At 37.4% G+C, this 23,445-nt stretch overlaps 1 protein-coding gene across 1 annotated transcript in view; it reads left to right on the plus strand.

Moving 5' to 3' along the window:
- MYBPC1 (myosin binding protein C1) overlaps nucleotides 1-22,565 on the plus strand; it is a 47,133-nt gene extending 24,568 nt beyond the window's left edge. The window contains 13 exon segments of the mRNA XM_061988907.1: nucleotides 974-1,108; nucleotides 1,181-1,261; nucleotides 4,588-4,656; nucleotides 5,711-5,878; nucleotides 6,370-6,458; nucleotides 7,684-7,879; nucleotides 8,195-8,334; nucleotides 10,832-10,991; nucleotides 12,865-13,001; nucleotides 13,853-14,039; nucleotides 18,865-18,923; nucleotides 20,351-20,357; nucleotides 22,465-22,565. Coding sequence (XP_061844891.1) covers nucleotides 974-1,108; nucleotides 1,181-1,261; nucleotides 4,588-4,656; nucleotides 5,711-5,878; nucleotides 6,370-6,458; nucleotides 7,684-7,879; nucleotides 8,195-8,334; nucleotides 10,832-10,991; nucleotides 12,865-13,001; nucleotides 13,853-14,039; nucleotides 18,865-18,923; nucleotides 20,351-20,357; nucleotides 22,465-22,565 — 1,529 coding nt within the window.
- Nucleotides 22,566-23,445: the final 880 nt, after the last annotated feature.

Consider the following 23,445-nt stretch of genomic DNA (forward strand, 5'->3'; position numbering starts at 1 on the left):
TCTGTTACATTTAAAACTTGCCATTTAAAAATGTACAGGTATTTACAAATAACTCATACATTTCCATTTTTAAAACTCACATAAGCATACAATCTATCCTAAAGACAGAAATCTATGGGGGGAAAAAAAAGTGAATTTGCCCAATATTGCAATAAATCCTATGATAAGATACATTTGATTAGTTCTTAATTTCACTCTATGTCCATTGGCTGAAGTAGGGGCTTTTTTCTCAGAAAAGGATCATATATTTTCAATATCCTTTTTCAGGCAACCCTGATTAAGCTAGATCATATTTTACATGACATCTTATTGCTTTATATTAATGTAACAGCCAGAGGGCCTTGCCATTCACCTAGTGACAGACTAATTTGATGGCCTTTCCATATAAAGAAGCTGATTTTCAAACTGTTGTGTATATCCCTGGAGATATTAAAAAGACATGTAGATGTGGTGCTTAGGGACACAGTGTGGTGGTGGACATGGCAGTGCTGGGTAAATGGTTGGACTTGATGACATCAAAGTTCTTTCCAAACTAAATGATTCTATGACCACAAGTCCCTGTAAGAGAAAGTTACCTTGTTCTGTGGGGCTGCAAAGGTTCCCACCTTGCTCTCCCACAATGCTGAGGAGGGGGAAGAAGGTGGTTGTTATTGCTACAGCATGCTTTCCTCTTGCCAGAAAATAACTACTGCTGTAGAACACAGTACTCACAACTGTCTTCCACTGCTCTTTGTCCTTCTCACTCCTTAGCAGAAGGAATTTCCCCCTGGGCTAGGCTGTGGGTAGATAGGAGATGAGTCACCTACTTTTCCTAGTTTATTCCTAATGGGGAAAGATGTGTCAAGAATTATTAGAAATGCCTGGATTTAGCCTATCATCTATGAGGCTAAATTAGAAGTATATACATCATATATGTAAACCTTTAATTGTTGACACAGTTTTCTGCCTTCTCCCCGCTGCCTACTTGCTCCAGCTGTTACCAGTCCACCAACTCTTCTGGCAGTGGATGGAGTGACTGATACCACAGTCACAATGAAATGGAGGCCACCAGACCACATTGGAGCAGCAGGGTTAGACGGCTATGTTGTAGAGTACTGCTTTGAAGGAAGTAAGTCACGACAACTGTGGTATGTTACTCATACTGAAAGTAGGTGAGACTTTGTGAACTTTTTCTCTACAGGTATCAGGTGCCCTTACTTTAAGGCAGAGACTAGTCAGTTAGAAAAACTTAAGCAGTAGGGTTTTGCTTAGACTTCCTTTGGTTTGTATTCCAGATCCTACCTATTGATTGTAATTCAACTCATCATAGATTTGATTTCAAATCCAAATAAAATCCATATAATCTGTTGCAGTACACCAAATACACTACACTCCTCACTCTTCTTGAGTTAATGAAGAGTCGAAGCAGTAAAGAGTGGATAGATGAATGAATAGGCTATAAGTGTGGTCCAAAATACATGCAGACTGGTTAGGTTTTAGGGACAGGAGGTCCTCAGTATCTTGACATATTACTAATTGGCTACTTCAAATGCCAGTTCCCAACAGTTAGGACAGACAGCTTCGCCAATAGCTGGCTATAGAAGTTAGCTAGGCGTGCAAAGTTCATGTCTGGATATTGAATTTCTCTAACATTTCAGTGCAGTTAGATACAGGATCTTAAGTCACCTAAGACATGAATGTTTCCAGAACAGAAATAGAAAGATAAAGATGTAAGACACTAAATAAAATTATGAGAGTAAAATAATAAATAGCAAAACATCATTTCTATTTTACAACTAAGAGCATGTGGTGATCAAGCAGCAGAAACTTAGTATTTTCCAGCAGATTTTCTTCTGAATTGTCATCAAACAAAGCCTATTTTCAAAAAGCAAAATCCACCAACACCTGGGTAAGTATCAAATAGCCTGGAGTGGTATGTGCAACATTCAGGTCCTCTGGACACATGCCAGTCAGTGGAACTCCAGCAGTGTTGTGCATTTGGATGACTGGGACACAGTTATCTTCAGCTCCTCTAGCTGCTGCTCTAAATTGTGCTGAAATCAAGAGAGGAGTTGGACATCTTTTTTCATAAAGGCATTTATTTCAATGAAAGATTTTGATGAATGCAGTCTGCAGCCTGGAGACAAGAGGTGGAGGACAGATTTTGTCATTCACGCTGTCACGTGTTTCAGATTCAGACAATCCAGGAAAACAGTAGTTCACAAAAGTGGTCAGATACCACAGGAGCAGAGTACTCTCAGCTCTCACTCAGGCGAGTGGGAGAGGGAGTGAAGAAGAACCACTGGCTTTTCTCAGGAGCACTCAGCATCTTGTAGTATTGAGCTGAATGTCTGTAAGGAGCAGGAACAGACTGCAAGAAGCTCAGAGGTCTGAAGAAGATTACCTGAAGCCAGACACAGCTGGAATGGTAGGAAGGGTTTTTCTTGTGTATTGGGAGGGAGCTGTGGGAACAGCTCAGAATGAGTAAGCATACAGTCTTACATCAAGATGCAACTTTCCTAGAATGTTTTCATTGTATGGGTAAGATGTATGGGAATATGAAGAAAACTGTCAATCTCAGGACTTCAGTGTATGTTGTATATTGTGTGCTATTTAGCATTGGTAGGATGGCGGGGGACAAGTTAAAAGTGCTTCCAATATGTTACTGTCATAAAATCCTTGACATTACAGTGTGTGATGTCCAAAGTAAGTGACAAGACAGGATGAGAAATATATGTATGCTAATATAAACTATAGTTTTTGGAGGAATCTTCTGAGACTATCTTTTAAGGACTACAAAAGATCACTGAATATCTGTTGAACAGAACAAATTCTTTACTTTTTTTTTTCAGATAGGTTTAAAACATATGAAGATACAACAAAATGGCAGTGAAGTCTGTCATTTTATTGTTACCCATCTCAGTTAAAATACAATGGGTGAAATGTATTTTACATACCTTTCTGTGTGTTTATGTATATCCATATATGTCTCCTATATATGCATATACATCTATATATACACAATTGGCATTATTTATGTATATATGTTATAAAAATGGTTAGGAAGAAGCAAGCTTAGTGGAAAACACCAATTTAAAGATATGTGTTTTTAGAATATACATCCTTTCTCTGTGTTCAATCCTTTTTTTCTTTCTTGCAATATCGTAGTGCCTCTTTTTCTCAGTCTTTTCAGTTCCTGTTCTGCCTCAAACTAATTTCTTCTATAATGTTTAATAACTCTGGAAAAGTACTTTTTATTACTGTCTATATTAATTCTGTTGTTCTTTTCTTTTAGTTACCTGTTTGTAAACTCATTTGTCTTTACCTTCTGCATTCTTCCATCTTTGTCTCTGAAGTAGCTTTAAAGAGGGCTTTTTTGAGTCTTCCTTACAGTAACCACAAGGAGAAATCACAAGCTGAAAATAGGAACACAAAATATCTATAAAATTACAATTTAGAGGAATCATGTACCATGAGCATTGATTTGACTTCATGAAAATTGATATTTCCCCTTAATCCGAGCCTCATAACTTGATCAACGTGGTGGACTTTTGCACTTCCTTAACTATGGTAGCACATTTGACAGTTACTGAACTGGAGTCTCATCTGAAGTGGAATATCTGGACACAGCATTGCCTAGGTGTAAATAACATGAACGTAGAACTCCTCAGGGCTAGTTTACAACATCCAGCTTGAACCTCTTGGTATGATGATGTGGAGTAGACTAAATCTTGTTGACACTGGATAAGTCTATTCCTAGTAATGTGTGCTGCTGACTGTTTTTTGTGTGACATTTCAAGGGTAGTCTGATGAGCTTGGCCTTAGTTTTCCCTAGGACACTATGTTTATCTGACTTTAAAGGGTACCTCCAGATGATTGGTTTTCATAGCTAGTAAACAAGCACTTCATAGAGTCTCTGCTGGCTGAGATCTTTGCACACATACCCAAGCAGGACCACGCAAAGATACTAGAATATTATTTTTATTATCCTAAAAATAGCCAAGACCAGGACTCCAGGAAATCCAAAGCAACGATAGCTTTGGCCAGGAAATAGAGTGATTACATATAGAGTGATTACATTAGATCGGTCATCATCCATAGTTTTGGCCTTCTTTAATTTTCTTTCTATGTTGCCTTTATCTAAGTGTGTTCTCATCCTCTGTTTTCTCAAGCTTTTTTCCAAGACTTCTCTTTTTCTGTCTCTCTTACTCGGAATTCTTCTCTGAATTTCTTCTCTTTTCTATGATGTGCTTTCTTCTCCTTCTACACTTCCTTCCATCATCAGTTTGTTTCATTTCTCTCTTCCAAATGTTCCTTTCTGTATCTTTCTCTTCATCTTTCCAGGGTTGTGATTAGTTCCAAGGAAAAAAATAAACAAATCAAACCCAAAAAACCCCTTATCTCTTCCTCTTCCTTTATCCTTTAGCTTTCCTGTGAGCATCATGCATAACTGTTCTTTGATCTAGATGCCTGCAGTCTCCCTAAACACGGTTCCTCTAAATCTTTAAAGCCCAGCATCTATCTTTGCATACTTACTAACAGGAATTGCTAACCACTGACAAAATGCTCCATCTGTGTGAAAGTGGGTGTCTCTGATTAATTTTAAAGATGGATTCTCACAAGGTATATCGACAGATCTGTCTGAGGAGTTGGCGGAGCCACCTTTTAACCCGGAAGGTACAGTATTCCAAAAAGGACATTGATCTTCTTTAACAAAAGAAATCTCTCTTCATAAAAGTAAAGATAACTTTCTGGGAGTAAACTTTAGGGGAAACAGTCTACAGAATTTGTATATGGGGAGGGGGAGGTACTCAGGAAACACTCATTGATTGCAATCCTCTTCTACTAGAAGCTGAAAGAAGCGGTTTGAAGGAGAACTTAATTCCTAAAAGTAAGACATGCAGTTATGGAAATTACACTCTTAAGTCTACAGGGCTCTCTAATTCTTAATAGTTCTCTTGTCTTCTGTGCCAGTTTTGTAATGCTATCTTCTGTGGTGTGGAAAGTGTTCATATTGACTTGCTACAGCATAAATCTGATTCCAAATGTCAAGACGTCAGCAGTGTTAAAGCAGTCTATGTTTGGAGGACAGGGTGGGAAAGAAAGTATCATTTGTAACTGAAGTTTTCTGAAAGACTGTACTCTTATGATCACTCTATGGATTACATGCAACTGACTAGAGTTAGGGAAAAAAATCAAGAAAGCTGTAATTATGTGAATAATTCTGACACAGCCTTCCTTTTTGAAAGGCATGAGGAGAGATGGTATTTTGCTGCAATTCATTCTCTGTTTGTCTCATCCCTATGCTCTCAGTGTTCCTTTCAAGGATACTCAGTATTGGTTGAAATTATTTGTAAAACCCATTTCTTTCCAAAGAAGCAATGATGAGTTCTTCTGGAAAATGCACTCTACATCTCCCTTGATTTCTATCAGCTGGATTTAAAAATGAATCTGTTTTCCCTCTGGTATGATTAGATGACAGACACATTCTAAAAAAATTTATTTCTCTAGATATATAATCAGCAGAAACACTTTAAGGTTTGACACATTCTTCCTATGTATGAAAGTTATCCTATATTGCCTTACAGCACAACTAGAAACAAAAAATAGAGGTATTCATTAGAAAATAATGAATCTATTACTGTTCTGTAATTTACTTGCCTATGTAGTGGATATATTTATAATTTCCTATTCTTTTGATTCGTCCTCCCCTCCTCTTTCACTAAACTAGCTGATGAATGGATCGTGGCTAACCCAGAGCTGACAGACAAAACGAAGTTTACTATCACTGGCCTGCCGACTGGCTCAAAAATCCTTGTGAGAGTAAAAGCTGTGAATGCTGCTGGTGAAAGCGAGCCCAGGTACCACCCACAGCCTATTTTAGTCAAGGAAGTGATAGGTAAGAACCTTCTGCCTACGCTCATCCACAAATACACCCTGCTTCTGTACTTAGTTCTGCAGTGTTTTAGGGCTAATACTTACTTATTGTTGGAAAGAGATGGGAAGGCCTTAAAAAGTCATTGTGCAGTGGCTAGAAATCATGAAACTGCCTTTAAAAAAATTTGGTTATTTTTGTTTGTTTAATTGCTAGGCCATTCTTTCTCAGGATATCAAAGCTTCCTTTTCTGCAGAACTTGAACCTGATCTTACTTTTTCTAAGTTGTGTCAAGTTTCTTGCCTATTCCTACCACTTGTAGTATTTGGTGTTACAAAAACTGACGGTGTACCGAGTTGTAACATTGTGGGACCAAGAAATTTAAGATATCTCAATGACTAGTCACTTCTGGGAATTGTAGACTACACAGTCACCTCTTTATACTGATGCTCGGCAGTACTGCTTCAGTTAGTAAAGAAGATAAATATCAAACACAAGCTTTTGGCTTTTTTCAGAACCTCCAAAGATCCGTCTACCAAGACACTTAAAACAAACCTATACTCGAAGAGTTGGAGAAACTGTGAATCTTGTTATTCCTTTCCAGGTAAGGACTAAAAACACTGACAAGAAAATACTTAATTTTTCTTATACTAATACTTTTTAACTTAGTTCTATGTAACTTAGGTAGGCTAATGGTTAAACAGATGTGGAAGCACAGTAAAGTATATAGGTGCTTGAAAGCTTTTGCTTTGATGTCTCAAAGAAATGATGTTAAGCTTATTAATGAATTGAGTAACTAGCTTAGACCGATTTGCCATCTGTTCCCAAGGACACTTATAAATCCTCACAGTAGACATTATATGCGAGATAACCACTAGCAAAATGCAAAATGGTTACATTGTCAGTAGTTAGACATGGTATCAAAGGTGAGACTGTAGCATTTAATTGTTTTCTTGTCATGAAAGAGGAAAAGGAAGGGGAAGAGTGGACATAGTTTTGGTATCTCCTATAGAAACTGCAACTTTTAAATCCTTGAAATCACAGCTATAGTATTACTATTTCCAAGGGTATATGCCTTTTCCTGAAGCATTGTGTTAACCTTAATTTCCATTTTACAAGAGTGCCCACCTCTCTACCTGCAGGGTCCTTATTCTTCTGTATACAAGAATTACAGTATAATTCATTTCTATTTCATGTCTGCACACCTAAAGATGCTGGGTGGGCATAATCCAGCTTGATCAGTAATATACTGCAAGATACCATGCTCTTGAGAAATAAAAGGAATATTCTATGGCTGTTCTGTAAGTTAAGGCATTCAAAATGGTGTGAGATTACATGTTTCGGTGAATTGTTTGCCTCTGGAAGGCAAACTCCATGGTAAAGCAAGTGGAATTCACTCTGGTTTAAGTACCTAAACAGGGCACTACTAGCCCTACAGAAACAGCAAACAAAAGATGTTAATCCAGCCTACTTAACAACCAAAGAAAGAGACTTTGGTCCACTACTTTCCCCTTTCACTGACAATGTAGGTGCTTCCAGAGGGTGAAATAGAAATTAATTGTAAAATTTAGCCTGAAAGTTAATTGTACAGTTTAGCCAGAATGTGCAAATCTTTTCAGTCTCCTGAATGGAAAAAAAACTCAAAACAAATATTTTAGGTGAATTAGTATGATTGCATCTCAAATGCTGTATGATTTAATAATGAATTCTCATTTTATTTCAGAATGGTTTTTATATCCCATTTGGGAAAAATGGGAAATAAACTCATTTTTTGACCCACTCTTTTCTCTCCCAAAATCAGATAAAAATTATTTCCTGGCTTCTTACAGGGAAAACCAAGAGCAAAAGTAACATGGGAGAAAAATGGTTCTCCAATCGACAAGAATGATATCAACATCCGCAACACGGAAAATGACACTATCATCTTCATCCGAAAGGCAGAAAGGGGCCACTCTGGAGAATATGACATGAAAGTGGAAGTAGAGAATTTGCAGGACAAAGCTACAATAGATATTCAGATTGTCGGTATGTTCTGAGAAACAGAAATAAATGCATGCCACACAAGCAGACTCCAGTCAATCCAAGACTATAGGAAAATAGAGGAATCCCCAAAAGCGTCTTTCTTGACAGTGATCAAGTTAAGTTTTTCATAATTCTGACCAGTTTTAACTGGGGAAAGTTATATTTTGCAGCCTCAGATTTCTTTTGACATTGGTTTTGACGTGTGTGTGTTGTAAGAAAGAGAGAGAGAAAACAAACTAAGTGGAAGACGTGTATAGGAAAGAGAGAGACAGAGAAAACAAACAGTGGAAAATGTCAGTTGCCACATTTTCATTACAGATCGCCCAGGCCCACCAGAGGTTGTCACTATTGAGGAGGTCTGGGGAGAGAATGTAAATTTATCATGGAAGCCACCAAAAGATGATGGTAATGCTGCCATTACTGGGTACACTATTCAAAAAGCAGATAAGAAGAGTATGGTAAGTAATAAGGAGAAGTTTAAAAGGCTGATGTACTCATGAATTCTCCCTTTTAAAAATAAAAAGCTTTGCATGCTTAAATTGATGTAGGTGGACAAAGCACTGATTAGTCAGTGTTCAGAAAATCTGTAAGACACCTCTAAAAATCTTCTGCTCACTGTATTCCAAGATTAGAAATGGAAATGTTTTCAGATGTTGCCAAAGAGGAGGACAAAGGAAAGGGATTCCTTTGACTCTGTAGAGAAAAATAAAGTACAAAAATAGTAATTCTAAAGTAAATAAGTAAGTTGTTATCTGAATCAAAAGGTAGTGCTGTTGATTTCAAACCTATAACATCACATCGTGTAAGTCACTGCCACTCCTTAATGCCCCTGGCAAAATGGTACATATGTAGTTCATAAACTGCTTTCATATCTACCGATGAAAAGTGCAATATAGACATGTTTATTATCTTCTTTAAACTAACATCGACTTTACACTTCCTTAAAAGATGCTAGTTGGATTCCTACGCTTACTGCAGATTCAAACGTTAGAATTCTAGGAGAATATTTTGGGAGCTGCCTTATCTAAAGGAATCTTTTGCTCCCCAGTTCCACTTTATCCACTTTATTTGCTCCCCAAATCCCTCCACTTTAATATCACAGAATCACAGAAACATTTATGTTGGAAAATGATCTTTCAGATCACTGAGTTTAACTATTAACCTAGTGCTGCCAAGTCCATCCCTAAACTAAGTACCTAAGTGCCACATTTATATGTCTTTTAAATACTTCTGGGGATGGTGACTCCACCACTTCCCTAGGCAGTCCATTCCAATGCTTGATAACCCTTTCAGTGAAGAAATTCTTCCTGATATCTGATTTAAATCTCCCCTGACGCAACTTGAGGCCATTTCTTCTTATCCTGTTGCTTGCAACTTGGGAGAAGAGACCAACACTCACCTCACTACAACATCCCTTCAGGTTGTTGTAGAGAGCTAGGAATTGTAGGAGTTGTAGAGGCTGAGGTCTCCCCTTGGCCTCCTTTTCTCAAGGCTAAACATCCCCAGCTCCTTCAGCTAGTTCTCCTCAGACTTGTTCTCCAGACCCTTCATCAGCTTCATTGCCTGTCTCTGGACACACTCCAGCACCTCAATATCCGTCTTGTTAGTGACGGGCCCAAAACTGAACACAGTATTCGAGGTGTGGCCTCATCAGTGATAAATATAGGGGGATGATTTCCTTCCTAGTCCTGTTGGCCACACGATTTCTGATATAAGCCAGGATGCTCTTAGTTTTCTCGGCCACTTGGTCACGCTGCTGGCTCATGTTCAGCTGGCTGATGACCAAAATATGTTGCTCTGCTTCATGGTCTGATCAGTTCACTCTTCCTATGTCACTATTTCCCTTCCAATCCTTCATTTTTTCATTCTCTTCTGACTGTAAGAAGAGACAGTCTCTATATAGTGACCAGAACAATGATGTCTCCTTTCTCTAAATTACTGTGTTAAGGAGAAAGCAACAGCAGCAGTGTCAAGAGTTCAGAGTGTCATAGATCATTCAGGTCATAGTTTCTTCAGGCTCTCTGTGGTGGTGAATTTTAAATTCTGGCACAGTTGGCCTTGCACAGAAAACTGTTTTCCCAAAGTGCACTTTGGCTCCAAAGATGACAAAATATCAATGTAAACTGTAGCACAGGGGACTAAGCCCAAGTTCATGTTTATAAATCAAGAAAACTACGTAGAGCAGAGCAAAGAAAAGCAAACCCACTTTATATTAATTGCATTTTTAATTGCATTACCCTCTTTCATCCCATCTGCCATTTAGATATTATATAGTAGGATAAAATTCTCATGCCCTGTTACTGTTGCAAGACTAAAGCACTAAAACACAAAAACCCACCTTTCCATCTGAGCTTTCAGATATCAGAGGACCACTTGCATAAAATAAAATACATTTCTTATGAACAGGGAGTAGACTAATGCATTGGCCTCTCATTAGTACATGTTACTGCAGACTAATGCTTGTCACTACTTTTCCACTCCAGCTTGCAGTTTTCTTACCAGCAGCAGTACCTTCTCTGTCAGCAGTGCCAACTAGGAATGAAGAACCCTGTCTCGTCTCACACAATACAACCTTTGTAATATTGCATTTCCTAAGATGAATCCCTCCAGCTCAGAGAGGGAAGCAATTCAGTGGAGTTTACTTTCCATTCTGCCTTCATTGCTCAGCAGTGAGACCTGTGGTGTTCTCATTATCACTCATTTTAATATCTATTGTTAGCTTAACCATTTTTAGTATTCATAGAGTTTAGAGAATGGTAGAGGTTGGAAGGGACTTTCAGAGATCATCCAGTCTAACCCCCCTGCACAAGCAAATCCACCTAGATGAAATATTCATTAGCATTCCCTTCAAATATAAACCTTACTCCCACAAGCTGGATGATTCTTCCAAACAGGTAATGGTTGAGAGGTGTGAGGTGCTACAGGGAAGCTTACAGTCTCATTTGTGCCTTTCAGGAATGGTTCACGGTGATCGAGCACTACCACCGCACCAGTGCCACCATTAACGAGCTCATCATAGGAAATGAATACTACTTCCGGATCTTCGCTGAAAACATGTGTGGCCTCAGTGAGGATGCAACGATGACCAAAGAGAGCGCTTTGATTGCAAAGGATGGTTAGTTAATTATCCATTCCTTTTCAAAAGGGAAGGGGTGTATTCAGAGGCTGGAAGTCAAGAGAGGTAAAGGCCGTATCTCTAAAGCACTCAGATGTGTTCCTAGCCCCAAGATCAGGTACAAGTAACAGCAAGAACATTTCATATTGGGACTTCTTGTACTTTTTTAATTGAGTGAGACCTCATTAATGTTTAAACATATGTAACGGGCAGGTGTCAGAAGGATGGAGCCAGGCTCTTCTCATTGATGCCCAATGACAGGATAAAGGGCAATGGGTACAAGCTAGAATGTAATTGATTCCAAAGAAGGAAAAACTTCTTCACTGTGAGGGTGATGGGGCACTGGAACAGGCTGCCCAGATGGGTTGTGGAGTCTCCTTCTCTGGAGACATTCAAAACCCACCTGTATGAGTTCCAGTGTGACCTACTCTAGGAGGTCCTGCTCTGGCAGGGGTTTTGGACTAGATGATCTTTCGAGGTCCCTTCCAATCCTTAAGATTCTGTGATTTTGTGACATTTTTCCCTATGTTTTGATGTGTTCTGCGATCTGGGATCTCAGATTCATGTAAACACTGGCAGATATAAGTTAACAAGAGCTGGCAGAGGAGTACAAGAGCATTTGTGTTAGAAGCAGTGGGTCACTGCATCCCCGTGGAGACTTGGCATCAGCTGTGCAAGTACTTCCATCTAGTTTAGGTAGGATCCAATAGAAAAGCACAATCCCTGCTTCACATCTCTTGCAGATGGAGCTGGACAAATTCTGATTCTGCTGTCAGAAATCCTGACATTTCAGAAATTGTCAGTTTGAAATAGTATTGTAAAATTAAAAAAAACCCCACACCACACCAAAAACAAACAAAAAAAACCCACCAAACCAAAAAAAAAACGCTTACCCTTTATGGGAGGAAAATTCTGAAAGTAGGTTGTTTAAAGAAAGAAAAAGCAGATCACTTCAATTTGTCTGAAAGGAAGGAATACATGACTGCCATGATGCAGAGGATAGACAACCCGTACAACCCATTCAGCCAGGTTGAAAGACTGAATGTCCAGGATACTAGACCCCACTTCCATTCTTGAAAAGAAAATGACCTCTATTTTAGAAATGGGATAATGAACAAAAGAATGAATATAAGAATGGCTTTTCATCACTGCTTACTTACTCTTGTCATGAGATTATCAGGCCTAAGTTGCACTGAAGTAAGTGACAGCTTGAATCAGGTTTCAATGAAGCAAAAATGTTTAATGATGCCTGTGCACAGGAACAGATGTCAATCTGTCCAGCTGTTTTAAATGTCAGCTTAGTTTGTATGTAAACACAATTTATTGACAGCAATCTCCATCACAGAGCAAAGATAAAGAGGCAGTGAAAAATTAGATTTTACTGCCCTCTTCTCCTTGTACAGAAACTACATATATTCAGGTGTATGTATTGTTAGTGCACTGTATGAAGTGAAAACAGATTTTTAGATTCATATCCAGTTTGTAACAAGAACAAAATGTGGAAAGGAATTGGCAACAGAATGAATAAGGTTTGTCAAGGGGCATGCAGGCACGGTGTTTCAGTGAGGATCTGTCCTGTTCTGTAACATGCAGTGCATGCAGGTAAAGGTACAGAATAAATACGTAATATTTTGTATATCACCTACTCAGGAAACAGAGAGAAACTCTCAGATATCTACTCTATAGCACTACCAAGGCCTATAATCACTTTGAAGGCTCACTTTCAGCCTCCCCAACAAGTGCAATTACTAGAGTCACATTGGTACCTAAAGCAGCACAGATCGGAATTGACTCTTAGTAGCTGTTTAAAATGCTTGGGGATTTAGCTACATGTCAACATTCTTTCTATAAATGTTTCATTTTCATTTCATAGGTAAAGTCTACAAATATCCAGTTTACGACGACTTTGACTTCAGTGAACGGCCGATGTTTACTCAGCCTCTAGTCAACACATATGCTGTAGCTGGTTACAATGCTACTTTGAACTGCAGTGTTCGAGGCAACCCCAAGGTACAGCACAGCCCATAATTAGTAGACATGACAAAGTTTAACCTGACAATAAACATGGTGATATCGTTTCTACTATTTGTCTTACAAGCCACGTTGAAGGCAAAGAGAGTGGTGTCGGCTGTAAATCAAAAGAAATACCTACTTATCTGTGTTATAGGCATTATAATAGTTACTAAGTCTACACATAACTCGGTGAAAGAGCAGAACCTCAGGACAAAGCTGGCACTGACAATAGCTGTATAGTTAATATATCAGGAAAGGTTGCTACTAAAATAAAGTAAAAATTGTTCTACAAAGACTTAATAATGTTTAAGTAAGCAAAATGCAGGAATACTCAGGGGACGACGTTGACTCTGAGACTGGACTGTAAAATGCGTTTTCCAGTTTCTTTTCAGTTGTGTCCTTTTGTGATCTATTTTTCTGTTGTAAGAAACTAGGCTGACCTAGTAAAATGAGAACTGCAGAGTATTTAAGAACATGTTTGCTTTTCACTCTTCATAGCTTCTGCCTGTGCAAATTACTGTGGAAAAACTATTGACTTAGAGTAATCAGGTGTCAAAAGCTAGCAGTTCTCAGATGTTTCCTGTCATTACACAGCACCTCTTACATTGGTAACAGGCTTGTACTTCTGACTTTAATTATATGATGGAAGCTGCACTGAAAAAATCATGTTAAAACCAGACACATGATGCAGCCTGTGTTTTTGTTTCAATTAAGAATTACAGCTTCCTTGCTATCACTATATCTTTTGTATCATTTCTGGATTACTCAGCTTTGAACATCACAAAAAGAGGCAAAATATTTCAGTTCACAGCTCTGTGCATTTGGTCTTTCCTTTCTTTTTGCCACAGCCCAAAATAACCTGGCTGAAAAACAAAGTCATTATAATGAATGACCCAAGGTACCGAATGTTCAGCAACCAAGGTGTGTGTACCTTGGAGATCCGCAAACCAAGTCCCTACGATGGAGGTACTTACAGCTGCCGAGCAGTCAATAAACTTGGAGAGGCAGAAGTTGATTGCAAATTGGAAGTAAAAGGTAAGGCTTTTAAAACATTTCAAATGCCCTGTTTGAACACCATCTACATGGGAGTCTAAAGTGTGCAAGGCAAATGTAAAAGGGAGTTCAAACAACACTTCTGACTTTCCCAGATGGAAACATTAACTTGGTCAGGACAAAATTAAACATTTGTTCTTTTGTTTCAATTTGAAGACCAACATGATCTGCTTATGCTATATTGTCTTTTTACACACCTCTGCCCCCCATGCTAATTCTCTTCTTCAGTGATTGCAAGGGCTTTTTCACAAGTGACAAAGTGGTAGAATGGAACTCTCAGAGCTGTGCCACTTACTTGAGGAACTCTGGTAAGACTCAGCATATAGGTCTTGCGGAAAACATTAAAGTAATCTTGGATAAGAGATCTCTGAAGAAAATGGCAAGGGAAGGAAGAGAGAAGGAAGGAAGACTAGTTCAGGGCAGACTTTTTCTGCTTTAAAAGTATTTAACAAGCAAACCAAACGTTTCCTTCCAAGTATATCTGTTAACAAAATCATGTAGCAAAAAAGCAGTATTGTTCTCAAGGACACAAGCCAGTTAATACAATTGCTGTATTTTCTTTAAGAACAAAGTATTCAAAACTACAGATTTTGGAAATACAAGGAAAGAAGACAAAGTAGTTTAGCCTTCCACAGTCGAGGACACATCTGCATTTTCATTAATAGATAAATCTTATTAATTCCAGGTTGTTTAACATTGACTCTGATATCACAAATGGCAATAGGATTTGGATTGGATTACTAAGGAATAATCTCAGGACCATATTTTTCAGAAAATTATTTCTTAGGAAAAGATGGGGTCATATTTAGCTGGACTAACTCCCACCAAAGGCTTTTGTTTCAACTGTGAAACAAGACAAATATTTCTGAAGGTTATATCTGAGGTTATAAGTAAAGCAAGCTGCCTAGAGCCACTTAATAGGAAGTGTCTCACTCAGGAATTTAGAGGGAACTTAGGCCAGCTGAATATGGTCCTAATTACGTTATTTTCATCATGCTAGTCTTTAATGAAAACCATAATACTTTATATCCTTATGGATCTTATTTTGGATATTTGAGATTTCAATTTTCATTATCTGTGTTTCCTGATTATCTTGTCCCACAGCTCAAATCTGCTAGCACAAAGCCATTGAAATAAATGTTTGGCCTGTGGAGCTGAACATTTTACTCATGTAATATAAATACATATAATATGTTCATTTAATTGTCATGATTTATTTTTAAGACACTGTGTTTAAAAGGTGATATACCTATCCTGGAAGTAAGATTGTTTTCTTTAATCACAAGCAAACTTTCTATTTCACAGCATAACAGAAGACCTCGTTACCTTAGAAGGTTTCTCCATCCTTTTTTTTTTATACTGAAAGGCCAAGTTTGTTTGCTATTTTGTTAACCTTCCTAAGTCCCCAAGCCCTGAACTTCTTAGGCATGTTTACACTCAGTTGTAATTTTTTAGTTCTCAGCACTTTGCTTGTAGTACAACCAAATAGTATATTTTAAATACAAGGAGCTGTTTACTTCTGGGTTTTTTACTTTTTATATATAATATGCAGAATATTGTGAAACATTTTTAAGAAATAACTAATATCTCTCTAATTTAGGAAGTCGAAACTCCAAATGTTGCCTTGGATTACATATTACTCTTCAGTAATTTCCTTTCTAGCTGTTGTGAAACATAGATGCTTCTGTTATCTTGGAACTTTTTTTCAGGATTAATTAGTTTTGAAGTGTAATGCAAACACCATGTTATCATTCATGCTCTCTTTAAACACGCATCAGTTTTCAGTAAATTATTCACCGTCAGTGAAAGCTGCTTAATGGTAGGGTTTTTAAGAGAGAAGTGTGGAGAGATTTTTTCCCTTTGATCAATATTTCATTTCTTACATTTATGGATTGATATCTGAAATAGGTTAGGAATGCTTAGATCCTTTTCCAGCCAATTAGATGTAAAGTATCCTGGAAAAAAAGCTACAGTTCTGTTCCTGACAGTGGTCACAAGGTACAGCTGAGATGATGTCCCTGATGACTTTTGCTAATAAATGTTTATTTAACTTTCATAGGTCCAGTTTCCAGCGTAGGGTCCTGAAATGAAGAGCACATGCTAGACTATCTTCACAGGCTGCCAGATCTGTCCTGTTCACAGCTGATTCTTTCCATAATGGTTTCAGCAAAGTCTAAACAAAAATATATGCCTGGTAACATGTCAGAAAACATGTAAAGGAGACAATAGTCAGAGTAGTGAAGCACTGGTGCACATTTCCTGCAGAGGTCACAGGGCCTTTGGCATGAAGAGCTATTAAGAGTAGTTTAGAAGGATAACAGCAGGACGATTTGTTAGGATTATGATATGCACTAAATGATGTCTCAAGATTCTCATCTTCCAGCTCTGTGAGTGTCAGATTTTTATTCAGTTCTTAACATTACCAACATACTCTAGAACCTCAGCCAGATTTAAATACCACCCTAATCATTCGTTCTACAGGAAATCTTAGATAGAAGCATAGGCTTTCCATCACATCCTGAAGGTGGTATTAATCATCCTATCAGCTGGTTGCAGCACATCCTACAATCTCAGTTCCTCTAACAGCTTGTCTTAGGGTTGCAGTTGAACATATCTTTGCTACAGTGAGAATTAGTCTGTAAAAACTACTCCCTTTAGACAAGATTTACTTCATCCTTCCCCACTTTTAAATAAAAACCTCTCGTAGCCACTGACTGCAAAAGGCTTGCAGCATAGACATTTCTGGACTCAAAAAGCCCTCTTTCTTCTCAAAGAAAGTAGTATTTACTTTAAAAGACTCACTGAAAAAAAATGGAATACTATGCCACAGACATTTTTCTCAGAGCGATACTTTAGTTTTGTGTTGCACTTGGGAGTAGTCCTGAAAAATGCAAGCTGATAGGATCCCACCTGGGATGTGTGTTGTTTCTGCTATATGATAGGCTGCTTCATTAACCTAAATCCCACTTCATCTAGTTAATTGTTGGGTTTCTGAACCTGATTCCATATTAACCACGACTGGGTCCAGTCCTACCTCCTCCCACCAAGCTCCCAATGGTTTGGGTTGTGAGTGGTCACGCGTGCTGAGATTCCTCTCTCAATTCTGGCAGAAGTTTAGCCATTACTTTAGACTCCTTTTTGAAGATTGCTTAGACTAATGATTTTCAGGGTTTATACACAGGACAGCTGGTGTCAGGGTCCAGGGCTGACACTTTTAACATGACTGGCAGTTCAACTGATGAATTCAAAGGGAATAGAATTAAGTGAGTACAGCAGCTGCAGCTTGGCAAACCAGGGTAGGCTCAGGGCTTGGTATATGATACAGACAAATACAAATGAATATTAAATAGCTGGAGCACAAAAACATGGTTACATCTTATTTCACTCTTCTAGTGATTTACGTATTGAATTATCATTCTCTTAAGTTTCTCAGCCTGTTTGTTCATTTAGGAGAGCTCTTCAGTTGACTGCTGATCACGCTGATGAAGAGGATTTCTGAGTCGCTGGAAACAGATTACAGTGTGTGTGTGTGTGTGTGTGTGTGTGTGTGTTTCTTCATATGCATAGGTTTAAAATGTTTCGGTTTTATTCCAGCACATATAATCAAGGTCTGAATTTGTAAAATTATGAGATACAGTTGAATGTTTCCTGAATAAGACCAGCAGATTCAAGGCTATGCTACCATGGTGAATGTACTAGATATGCTGCTATTATTACAGATTATGCAACCTGACCTAGGCTGACCTGCTTCTGCAGCGGGGTTGGACTAGACGATCTCTAAAGGTCCCTTCCAACCCTACCATTCTATGATTGTATGATAGTAACACATGATAATGAACTCTATGCCACGTAAGAGTATATATTGCAGTAAGACAATTTTCCTTGTGCTGGCTAGAAATTCTTTTTTGCATCTTTTTCTGAGGTATTGGAGACTGAAATTTATCACACATACTACATATTTAGTCCTAAAAATGTCAAGAAGTATTCACAGAACAGTCTAGGATTTCTGGTTTTGAATAGTGCTTGAACATCTGAATACCAATGAATACTGTGGCTATTATTATATTATTATTATTATTACTACCAGTATGCTACAATTTTCTGCTTTTTGAGCCAGTTGTTTACAGTATTTAGCTGTACAATTAAAAACCCTAGCTGTTACTAAACATAACATTCACTTCCTGAAAAAAGTTGTAGTGATAAGTTATAAGCACAATAATGAAAATAACAGTACCTTATTCCATCCTCAAAAAAAATTATTTCAGATATACAGTACTTTGTCTTGCTGTTTAAAGTTTTAGTAAGTGAACTTAAAGACAGGAAATATATGAGCTGCTCAGTGCAATTGGGCATACAATGGCGTTTTTTTGGTAAATATAAGCATGCTGTAAAAAAGTCATGTAATAGATCTCCGAGAAAAGAATATCTTTATCTCAAATATCTTGAAAGACAATGCATAAATACAGTCTCATGATACAGGTTTCATACTCATTTCACTATGGAAAATAATATATATATATATCTCAATGTTGCTGAGGTAGATCCCTAGGTATGACTGTAAATCTCCTGTTACCAACTAGCAAGGAAATGGTTCCTTACCAGCTTCACTGCTGGCAATGGAAAGACTCAAAGTGCTGTGCTTCAGCAAATGTTTATCTTAAGAGTGAAATCAAGGTTTGGGATCACCCTAACAGGTTGATGGTAGCAGAGATATTGTAAGAGAAATATTTTTTAAAGAGGTGTTAAGATCAACTGAGAAGAATTTGAAATGCGAATAAATACCACTATAAATATTCTGATTCTGCAGTGATATATCATGGAGTAATTAACCCAGGAGAACCATTCTTCTTGGCGGGGAATAATCAGGTTTATAATTAAGCATATGTCTCTGGACATTCCATTTCATTCCCTTCCTCTCTTTCCACATGCAAATGCATTTTCTGCATGCAAAGTGTGTATTTATTTGCTTTTTTTTAAGATTAAAACAGCAAGTGTCTCATGGCATACAATGTCTATGTCACATGAGCAAAGAAGGCCAAATTAATCAAGAATATGGGTATTTAATATCAAAGTTACAAAGCTTTTAGACATATTTTGGCTATGTCATTGGGCGTAGAACCACTTGTGTCTATAAAGAATTAATTTAATGACACTGACAGCCTTTGCTCAGAACACTTAGACCTCCAGGAGACAGAAATTTGTATCTCATAAAAAACCCCTTCTCAGTTAGTTTGTAGAATTATTGCAAGAAGTATCACAAAGTCATGTGCTGTGTTTAGAAGGCATTCTTTATTACAGATCAGTCTTTGGTTACAAGTTAGGGCTCAGAATGGTAATCCACGCCTGAATTACATAATCTAAGGATGAAATCTTCATCTAATTTAAATCAATGAAAAATTTTACCTACAAACACATAACTTCATTTCCTCTAGAAATTATTTTAAACTCAGAGAATTTGGCTTTTTCTATAGAAGAGTATTTGCCTGTAACCTTGCCAAAATCCAGAAGATTGACCATGCAGTTTTAAAAGGACAGAGATGCCCAGAAACCAAAGTGCAGTATGTTATGCATCTAAATTTACTATTTCAAACCTAAAACATATTAAGAAGTCAGACTAAGATAATGTTCCTGTGTTTTTTTAAGTATTAAGGTATTTTTCTTAAAAGACTACAATAGGTGCAAAATGGAGTGCTTTTATATGCATACTCAAATGTATATATATGGATGTTTAATAGAGTCAAACTGTTTAATTAAAGGTAAGGGCTCCTACAGAGCAAAAAGCATGCTTTAAGTTATGTATATGTGGACATGTGACAAAGTATATACTTTAGTGTACAGTGTATGTAATTAGTCTGTACTTGATTACTTTGCCTTATAGAGTTTCAACATATATATATATATATATGCTTCAGTGTTATGTGTGTGCTTTTTTTCCCTGGTGGAAAATACTATATATATATATGTGTGTGTGTTACCTTCTTTGAAGCTACGTTTGGAAACTTTTATCATAAACACCAGTTGCATAATTTGGTTCCAATCGATATTTTAGACTAATTACAGGATTTATAGTTACTTGTACATATTAATATAGTATTTACATATTAATGATCATTTTGAAGTGGAACTGGATCCCTACCTTTCACTCTTCATGTGCTTCTATTCCTACATATTTTACATGACTAAGGATTAAAACATCATCTTGATATAATTGTAAGAATAATTTCACTCAACGTTTTCTCTCTACTTTTGTGTTTGCGATCAAATTGTTACTTCTCTTTCTCTCTCTCCCTTAGTTGCACAGTAAGGATTTTTGAATGTATATTGCCATCTAAGGTAAGCTTTCATATGGTTCTTGCATATGAAGCTTATGTCTGTTTACACGTCATACAATGTCTGCCTAGTATGGCATGATTTTCATTATTTCACTTAATGAAAATGTGTTTTAACATGAGTAGCATGACAGTTTTAATGCATATGAATCCAGGTTTTTTAAATAATTGCTTGTTAGGGTAATTCCTCTTAGTATTGCATCCCACTACCTTCCAATAGTGCATGTTTCAATGGAATTTTACAGTGCATGAGTTAGAACAATTAATTAGCATGAATAAAATGCAAGCAATAAAAGAGTATTTTACATTTACAGACAGTTATTTTTTTTATAGGAGTATACCTCTGTATAAATGAAATATTCATTCCACAGCTAATTTCATTTAAAAATGAATGACTCGTACCACAACTTGCACTTCATGAGTGGGAAAGAATGCCAAAAAGCATGCTTTTTATTTGTCTGTATTGTGCATCTTTCTAAGGTTGGGAGCGAACAGTTCTGCAACAACGATGGTGTCAAATGAGATAGCACAGTCTCATAATCACTATTAACTAATAGCACTTTCATTGGATAATCTTTGTGTTAATAAAGGTCACAAATTCCTAACCTCTGTACTCAGGATAAATGTTGTATGTAAGTATCAGCTCAGTTGCATTTAGCTGAAGCTTTCAGAGATGGTGATTCCTTCATCCTAGCAATGTGATTTTGCTTTAAAGCTTTTGGTGTGTTCCAGAAAACGCTCAGAAGGTAAGTGAAGTTATTAGTGGGTGTTTTTGCAACTTGCAGAACAGAATAATTGTGCAGATTTGGAAGAGGAATAGTAATGGAGGGTCATTTTCTCACAACAAATGCCCCCTCTTGGCCTCGAGAAAGGGCGGACTCTAATGTTTTTAGCAAAATATTTATCTTTTTCCCACTGTGTCTTCAAATGTCCTTTTGATTTCAATGAAATTAACAGAAATGCCCATGTGTTGAGTTTCCATGACATTTTTTTCAATGGCATGAAATTTCACTCCTAGTGTGGACTATTTGTAGTAAATTACTGCTTCTACATCAGTTGGATCTGGGACGCCCAGCCTTGGTGTGTTGGACACTACATAGATGCCTTTCTGGGTACTGAAAGAAGTATTTTGTCTTGGATTGGTAAAATTATTAAATGTCTTCAAAAACTTTTTTGCCTTGTCCCTTTTTCCAGAACACCAAAGAAAACACTGAGTACTTCCAAGGGCTTTCTTATAAGCTCAGGTTTCTGTAGCAGTGATGTAAAACAGGTTTGGCTCAGTTTTTATTCACAGTGGCTAAGCCAGTCGTAAAGCACATCAAACTAAAAGACTGGGAGTGGTACTTCTGATACCTGTTCAGTGAATATTGACTGCAACTGTCAAGCCCTGGGAAAACTCTAGAGCTTTCTAGATCCAAGGTGATTATATATGATCTATTTTTTATTCAAAAGCAAATCCAAAATAATTCTTGACTTCTGCAGCAGATGAAAGTTTTGACATTCATCACCTCTCTCTGGAGTCTAAAGGCACCTATATCTAAAATCCTGGTTTACTTTTTCGTATGATCCATTTACATCTGTCATCTTACTTATTATTTTCAAGCAACAAGGTAAATATTTTGCTAAATACTTATAAACCATTATAAGACCCAACACTAGGATAATTTGAATGCCTCTGCATGTTTTCCACAACTCATCATAGTCAGGTGTTTTCTGCACTGCTCCCTCTGGGCTGACTTCCATCTCTGACTATACCTCACCCAGCCTGATGGAAATCCAGAAGGGTTATTCAAGGTGAACCTTACCATAGGCTATTGCATGGGGTGATAAATGACTGAATACATGACACCTTAGAAATGAAATTCACCCTGTGCAAGAGGACAGGAAAGTTCTGCATCCTACAGAGATTAAATGATGGTTAATTGTCATGCTGGACTTTTGAACAGGGATGAATTTTATCGCATCTCAAAAGGAAGTATGCAACAGTAAATCTTTGTCGCTTACACCAGAAGATAAAGATACAAAGCTCTTGCTCCAGGGCCCTTCAACTTGAAGATTTTCTTATTCCTTATTTGTAGGTGGGCTTTCGTTCTTCAGACTATTGATGGATGGAGTGCCTCCGCATATCATTGATTCATATATGCGTGAAGTACAGGCAGACAAAACTGAGGGGAAGTGAGAGTCCTTCCACAGTGTTTCCTCCCACCTGCACTGGAAATTCGTAGCAGAATGACAGCATTTTAGTTCCTGCAATGACAGAACAAACGTGGGGTGGGGATTTTTTTTTTTTCCTTTTTCCTCACCCCCTTTTTTGTTGTTATCTTTTCCCTACCTGCTCTTACTGAAAAGAAAGAATACGCATGGATTGTTTTGGAGTTGAAATGAAGACAACATGTGTTTTGTAATGTTCAGCTTTATCTTCTGTTTGATACTGTGTTCTGTTGTCGTTTTGTTTTTTTAATGAGGAAAGAGGAGAAGCTGTGTTATAAACATGAGGAGGCAGTCAGAATTTATGCTCGGAGGTACAAAGCATATCTCTCTCAGATTCAAAGTACATGGATTAACCAGTAGCTGTGCAATAAGATCCTTGGAATACATACCTCTTTGATAACATATCTTATTCACCTGAGAATTGTTTAACAGAATATGGTTTTACTATAAGGTAATTAATACATATGTATTTCATTATGATTTAAGCTGAACACATCTTCCTTAAGAAGTTTTGATTTCCTAAATCCAACCCATCACTCTCTCAATTCGACTGAAATTGTTTTATTTAATGTACAATAAATATGAAGTGTTTAAGATCTATCAAGTTCTTGTTTACTATTTTTTGAGGGGTTTTTCTGTCTCAGCACTTTTCCTGTTTAATTCTCACATACTGTAAAGCAGGAACTTGAGCTCACCACATTGGGTGGAAAACATGATTAGCAGTCAGCTAATCCAATGAGCTTACACTTTAAGATACGTGACATAGGATGTGAGTGAAGATGAATGCTATAGCCACATGCAATTTTGTATCGCTGTGTTTTCAATGTTTTAAATATTACAAATGCCAA

The sequence above is a fragment of the Colius striatus genome, chromosome 1 (assembly GCF_028858725.1).
Source record: "Colius striatus isolate bColStr4 chromosome 1, bColStr4.1.hap1, whole genome shotgun sequence".
Lineage (NCBI taxonomy): Eukaryota > Metazoa > Chordata > Aves > Coliiformes > Coliidae > Colius > Colius striatus.